Genomic DNA, 7,592 nt, shown 5'->3' with positions numbered 1-7,592 from the left:
CCCTAATTATAAAGCAGTACATGCTTATGAAAGAATTAAAAATATACAGAAGTGATTCTGAGTTCCGTTCTCCAGGATAATCATTATTAACCATTTCATATCACATCTTCTAGACTTTTTTTATGATATTCGTATGTCTCCTATAAAAACAGCAGGGCTAGCTTGTGTGCATTTGAAGCTATTTCCTGTATGGGGTTGCACTGGAAGGAATATCTGCCTGAACTAAGGACCGCTAAAAAGCAAGTCATATATGTACTATCTCTAGATAAATACAAAAGGGGAATCCTACATTGCAAAACTTCTTTAAAATCTGCTTTATCATCACGTTCATACTCTCTGTATCTCACTGGGGGTGGGATGGAGAGCAAGGTAGGTGTTTCAGAGATTTTGCTATTATGAACTGTGCTGCAGTAACCAATATGCAACTATATCTTTGTAGTCTGGAAGGTGAGATTTCGAGTATGAGCTCCTAAAAATGGAGTGGCTGGGTTAGAGAGTCTGTACATTTAACATTTTGATAAACATGGACATCTTGCTTTGAAAAAGGTTGGAACTCTCTATACTGGACACTATGCCACCGTGCCCAAATACCCTGTTTTAGGCTGGTGTGTTTAAGGCTTCCTCCTATCTCGCACTCTGTCCCTATCCATGAGCTCCCTTGCCTAGCAGGTCACTCTTCCCCTACACGTTGCTAGAGGTCTGCATCTCATGACTGTTACGGGTCGTGGTGGTGGTGGGAGGGTGTACATATCTATATTTTCACCATTTCCCCTTCTCACAGCCTTTGAAAATGAACCTTACTCCTTCACTAATCTCAGTCCCATTCCAAATAACATATATATTTTAAACAAATGCTAGAAATTGAGGATAAATTAGAGGAAGTTTCATTTCTTGGGGCTTTTGTTCCTGTAGCATTTGACATCTTTGGGGGAGGTAGTGTAAAACAAAAGGCTAAATTTATTTTTAAAATACAGTTTTAATGTATATTAAGCTATTTGACTTCACCAGTTAAACTTTCCATTGATAATCTAATTTTCTTTGATTTCTAAAGCAAATGAATTTCCATGACCCTTCTTATTCTGGATAATTTTTTACCGTTAAAAAAATGCTTCATTATTTTATTATCATGTTTTTGGAATTTTCTGTTGTTTTAGGTGTTTGTAATACTGATAACTTCAGTTTGTTATCCATTACAATTGACTATGGTCCATTTGGTTTTATGGAGGCCTATAATCCAGGTATATATGATTTATATATATGCGTATATATTCACTAAAAATCATCACAGGTTTATTTTAGATATAGCTAATACAGTGATGGGATCATAGAAAGAGTTGGGTTGATGCATAAAATTGTCATTTTATGTGCTACTCAGTCTTCCAGGTGCCAAGGAGATACAAAAATGAGTCTTTTGTGGCCTCTGCCCTCAAGGAATTACATGTTAGAGCAGATGAAAGAGAGTAGGGAATATGTTGTCAGACAGATGTGGATTTGAGTTCTGGCATCTAACCCTTAGTGCCTCTCTGCCCTTGGACAAGTTATTTAATCTGTCATTTTACTAACCTATAAAATCGAGGTACTATATTTCCCCATGTATAAGACGCTCCCATGTATAAGACGCACCTTAATTTTGGGGCCCGAAATTTGAAAAAAAAGGTATTACATAAAGTTATTGAACTCAAGTTTTATTCATCATAAAATTCATACAACTCCTCATCACTGTCAAAACTCCCAACCATTAGCTTGTCCTCATCTGTGTCTGATGACGAATCACTGTCTTCATATATTGCCTCATCCTCAGTTCCATCTAGGGCATTTGAAATCCACAACCACTGTATAAGAGGCACCCAGTTTTTAGACCCCAAATTTTTCGAAAAAGGGTATGTCTTATACATGGGGAAATACTGTAACAATAATAGAATATTTACCACTGTAGAGATCAGAGCAGGCTTTGTAGATGACATGCTACTTGACTTGCAGTTTGAAGTACATGTATGATCACCTGGAAATTCTTGTAGATTAGAAATTTATTCTTCTATTAGGCAAATACTCATATTTTAAAAGACTTTCATGTGTATGGGTATTAAGTATGTATATTACTTTTGAGTTAAATGTTTAATGTCAGCAAGATTTTTATCTAATAAACATAAATTTATTAAGTTTAAATACAAACTTAAAAAATGAGGAAAGAAGCCATTTATTATAATTATTCTCACCGTATAATGATAGTATCTTTGTTTTAAACAGATTTTGTACCAAACACATCTGATGATGAAAGAAGATATAAAATAGGAAATCAAGCTAATATTGGGATGTTTAATTTAAATAAATTATTACAAGCTCTAAACCCATTACTGGATCCAGGGCAAAAGCAGCTGTGAGTAAATCCTAAATCTAATTAAATCTGTGTGAAAATATATTTGTATAATGATCATTTTTTGAAAAGCAAGAAAGTGACATTTTAAAAACTATCTTATTTAGTCTTTAATAATGATGGCATTTTAAACTATATATTTTTCTCTAGTACAGTTTTGGCTTTTTTCCATAACTATCAGGATAAAGCGTTTTCCTATTTATTGCTTTTTGGGTGTTAGAAAATTTTAGTTTATTTCTTCTTTGATGCAAGGGCTATTTATCACTGTTTCTTTTTTTAAAGTGTTAAAAATTTTTTTCAAATACAGTTGACATTCAATATTATATTAGTTTCAGGTGTACAGCATAATGGTTAGACATTTATATAACTTACGAAGTGATCCCCCCAGTAAGTCTTGCACCCACCTGACACCATATATAGTTATTACAATATTATTGACTATATTCCCTAAACTGTACTTTACATCCCTATGACTATTTCGTAACTGCCAATTTGTACTTCTTAATCCCTTCACCTTTTTCACCCCGTCTCCCAGTCCCCCTCCTATCAGGCAACCATCAGCTTGTTTTCTGTATCTATGAGTCTGGTTCTGTTTTATTTGTTTGTTTATTTTGTTTTTTAGTTTTCACATGTAAGTGAAATTATGTGGTATTTGTCTTTCTCTGTCTGGCCTATTTCATTTAGCATAATACCCTCTAGGTCCATCCATGTTGTCTTGGTCAGATATCATTTTTTTTAATGGCTGAGTAATATTTCATTGTATAAATGTACCACTTCATCCACTTCTTTTGATTGGAGCATTTAGTCTATTTACATTTAAAGTGATTATTTTGATAGGTATGTAGTTATTGCCATTTTATTGTTTTCTGATTGTTTTCATAGTCCTGTTTCTTTCTTATCCTCTTGCTCACTTCTCTTGTATGTTGATGACTTTCTGTAGTGTTGTGCTTGGATTTCTTTCTCTTTATTTCTTGTATATCTCTTATAAATTTTGGGTTTGTGGTTACCACGTGCTTCCTATATACCAAGCTATGTTTTTAGCAGTGTATTTTAAGTTCATGGTCGCTTAAGTTTGAACAAATTCTAGAATCACTACCATTTTTACTTACCTTCTCCACATTTACATTTTTCTCATTTTTTTTTTACTTCTTTTGTGTGTATCTCTTAATTTACTATTTTAATTACACATAATCTTCCTCCTTTTGCTTTTTAACCTTTGTACTACCTTTAGGGTTGGTTGATCCACTGCTTTTGTTATGTGTTTGCCTTTGTCGGTGAGCATTTTTTTCTTGACAATATTTTCGTATTCAAATTTTAAGGTTTTTTTTTCTTCTTCAAGAAGTCCCTTTGTCATGTCTTTTAACACTGGTTTGGTGGTGATGAATTCCTTTAGCTTTTTCTTGTCTGGGAAGCTCTTTATCTCTCCTTTGATTCTAAATGATAGCCTTGCTGGGTAGAGTAATCTTGGTTGTAGGTCCTTGCTATTCATCACTTTGAATATTTCATGCCACTCCCTTCTGGCCTGCAAGGTTTCCATTGAAAAATCAGCTGACAGTCTTATGGGAGTTTCCTTGTGGGTAATTTACTGCTTTTCTTTTGCTACTTTTAAGATTCTCTCTTTGTCTTTAACCTTTGGCATTTTAATTATGATGAGTCTTGGTGTGGGCCTCTTTGGATTCATGTTGTTAAGTAACTCTGTACGTTTTGGACTTGTATGTCTGCTTTCTTTGCCAGGTTAGGGAAGTTTTCTGAAGTCATTTCTTCCAATAGGCTTTCAATCCCTTGCGCTCTCTCTTTTCCTTCTGATACTCACTCCTATGATGCAAATGTTGTTACGCTTGATGTTGTCCCACAGGTCCCTTAAACTATCCTCAGTTTTAAATCTTTTTTCCTTTTGCTGTTCTGTTTAGGTGTTTTATGCCACCTTGTCTTCCATATTGCTGATTTGGTCCTTTCATCTCACCTGCTGTTCATTCCATCTTATATAGTCTTCATTTCAATTATTGTACTCTTCACTTCTGAATGGTTCTTTTTTATGTTTTCTATCTCTTTGTAGAAGTTCTCACTGAGTTTATCTATTCTTCCTCTAAGTTCATTGAGCATCCTTATAAGCAGTGTTTTGAACTCTGTATCTGGTAGATTTCTTGCCTCCATTTTGTTTAGTCTTTTTTCTGGAGGTTTTTCCTGTTCTTTCACTTGGGACATGTCTCTTTGTCTCCTCATTTTGGCTGCCCCTCTGTGTTTGTTTCAATGTACTAGGTAGATCTGCTATGTTTCCTAGTCTTGGCAGAGTGGCATTAAAGGGTAGCTATCCTGTGGGACCCAGTTGCACAGCCTCCCTAGTCACCACAGCCAGGTGCTCCAGGGTTTTTCTTTTCTTTCCAGGGTTGTGTGTGCTCTCCTTTTGTAGTTGAACCTTGATTACTGTTGGCACATCAGTGAGTGGACTTGACCCTAAGGCTGACTGGGTGTGAGGACTGGCAGTGACTACAGTAGTTGTGTGAGGGCTGATCTCATGGAGAGGGATTCACTTTAGTGGGCCTCTGGTGCCTGCCAAGTCCATCCTTTGGCATGTCGTTTGTGGAGCTAATTGGGTGGCATTTTGTTTTGATCTCAAGCTGGCCACCAGGTTTGTTGGCTCTGGGGCCTCTTGGGAGGGGCTCTGGTGCAGGCAAAGGTCAGTTGGGCCAAGAACACTTGGTAGGAGCTACAAAGTGGTCTGCAGTACGTAGCTGCCTGTACTGGGCTTAGAGGCACCTGGGAGTAGTTATGATGTGAACCGAGGCCAGCTGCCACTTATCAAGCAGTATAGGGCATGTTGAGGCCAGCTGCTGCTTGTTTGAGGTTTATGGCCCTTGGAGAGATTTTAGGAAAGTCTGCAGGGTGGGTCTCAGGCAGCTGCTTGTGTGGATTAGCCTCTGAAAGAGGTTTGGACCTGGCTCATGAATTGGGTGGGGAGGGATCTCAAAGAATCACCAGGATGGGGTGAGAGCAGTGTTGTTCCCGTTAATGGAGACTCAGATTTGGGGCTTGCTTGTGCCTGTTGTCTGTGTGGGGGAAGGCTCAACAAAGTAACAATGGCACCTGCTATCACTTTAGTCCCAAGGAACACTGCCCCTTCAGCCCTCGCCCTGAAGCTAGACAATTCAGTTCCTCCCTGTATGTTCCTAGTGCTCTTCAAGCCACTGTCCCTTCCCTGGAGCCCAGAGCCAGTGTTTATGAGTGAGTGAGTCTGTGCTTGGGCCCTTTAAGAGGACACCTGGGTCTATAGCAGCCTTCCATCTTACCTGGAAGGAATCCCTGCTGATTTTCACAGCCACAGTTTGTGGAGACTCCACTTCCCATCACTGGTGCTTTAGGTTGGGGAGTCTGGTGTGGAGCTAGGACACCTCACCCCTCAGGGGGAACCTCTGTAGCCAAGATACCCCTCCGTGCCACACGTGGGTCTGGAACTAGCCCTCCTGTCTCCTCCCCTCCTACCAGTGTCGATGTGGCTTCTTCTTTATCTCCTTAGTTATAGGAGTTCAGTTCAGCTAGATGTCAGGTGGTTCTCAAGGGTGGCTGTTCTATAATGTAGTTGTAATTTTGATGTGGTCGTGGGAGGAGGTGAGTACAGTGTTTACCTACTCTGCCATCTTGATTAGAAGTTTCTCACTGTTTCTTAATTTCTAAGTAGTTAGATTTACGTTGCCCATATTTTTCTGATCAAAGAATGTGTTTGGTAAAATTTACTATTCAAAATGTATTAATGTTTCTTTGTGGTACAGCCATGCTGTACCTCATGAGTGAGGGCCTGAGGCCTTGCTCTGACCCACTAGGTTCTGCCTGCCTTCTCCAGGTCCTACAAGCTACTGGGCCCAGGATTACGTTAAGATATTTGTTGATCACTGGACACTGAACTTTTTGAGGGCAGGGATCACATTGTATTCATTTCTCTGTCTCCAATGTATTTTCTAAGAGAGAAAACATATTTCTCTTCACACTCTCTGTACCGCCCTCCCCCAATCTAAAATTGACCATTTTCAGTACAAGATCCCAAATGAAAGCCAAGTTATATAGTGATTTTGTTAACCCAGGTAGCAAGAAAGTTACTACAACAAAGATAAAAGTTTTATATTCCATGTATGTTTTCCTTAATTAATTTCACTTAAAGTTATATTGGTAATACAGTCACACAGTTCAAAATCACAGTGATATAAAATGATATTTATTAAGCAGTCTTCAACCTACCCTTGTCTTCATTAATTTTATATCCATTTTGCCCTGCAGAGTTCATTCATTCATTCAACAAATATTTATTGAGGTGCTCAATATGTGCCAGATACTGTTCTAAGTGCTAATGGGACAGCAGTGAATAAAACAGCACAATAATTGTGGCCTCGTTGTTCTTCTAGTGGGAGAGACAGTCAATAAACAGATAAATAAGTTATATAGCATTTTAGAAGGAGATAAGTACTATGGAAAAAAATAAAGCAATATATAGGAAGAAGGGGGGGAGGGGATTGCAGTTTTAAAAGGATGGTCAGTGAAGAACTTGAGTAAAGACTTGAAGGAGTCACAGGAGCAAACCATGCAGCTATCTGGGGAAGGGGGAGCAGGGAGAGTGCCACAGGCAAAGGAATAGCCTGTGCAAAGGTCCTGAGGTGGGCGTGTATGTGGGATGTTAAGGAACAGCAAAGCCAGTGTGGCTGCTGCAGAATGTGCCAAGGGGAAGAATTGTAGGAGATGAAGTCAGGAAGGTAAAGGGAGTGCAGCTTCAGACTGTATTAAGTTTTGTGTTATTTAAAATACATTTAAGAATGTTCAGAAATAGAAATTTAATTTGTTTAAAGATGAGCTTAAGGTTAAAAACTTTAATTTTTATATTTTTGTGAAATATTTCTCTTATTTTCATACTTTCAGGCAAGTAAAATATTGTATTAGGTGAGATATTTGTAATGCGTTATATTGGGTCTAAGATGATTTTTAAAAATATACCAAAAACCTGCTTATATAATTTATTTTTTTTAATTGGGGAATTGGGGGGATGGGAACAGTGCTGGGGAATTGGGGGAAGGGGAACAGACAAGTTGCTGTCCTTTTGTTCTTCAGTCTGGTTGTGGAGGACGTTGCTTCACTGGCCCAAGTTGACATCATCATTGCGCTCTTCCCGGGCGAGGCAGATCAGTCGCCAGCTTCTGGATGGCCGCTCACTGTGGCTGCTGGCCGCTCACGCTGG

The 7,592-nt window shown here is 38.4% G+C and overlaps 1 protein-coding gene across 1 annotated transcript in view; it reads left to right on the top strand.

Moving 5' to 3' along the window:
* LOC109377689 (UPF0061 protein Fjoh_2793-like) overlaps nt 1-7,592 on the top strand; it is a 46,225-nt gene that overhangs the window by 30,441 nt on the left and 8,192 nt on the right. The window contains exons 6-8 of the mRNA XM_019634115.1: nt 228-239; nt 1,155-1,238; nt 2,248-2,377. Of these exons, the coding sequence (XP_019489660.1) occupies nt 228-239; nt 1,155-1,238; nt 2,248-2,377 (226 nt within the window). The remainder of the gene's footprint in view (nt 1-227; nt 240-1,154; nt 1,239-2,247; nt 2,378-7,592) is intronic.

This window comes from Hipposideros armiger, unplaced genomic scaffold (assembly GCF_001890085.2).
Source record: "Hipposideros armiger isolate ML-2016 unplaced genomic scaffold, ASM189008v1 scaffold_1506, whole genome shotgun sequence".
Classification (NCBI taxonomy): domain Eukaryota; kingdom Metazoa; phylum Chordata; class Mammalia; order Chiroptera; family Hipposideridae; genus Hipposideros; species Hipposideros armiger.
The sequence above is the reverse complement of the archived record's forward strand: the minus strand, read 5'-3'. Positions and strand labels throughout refer to the sequence as shown.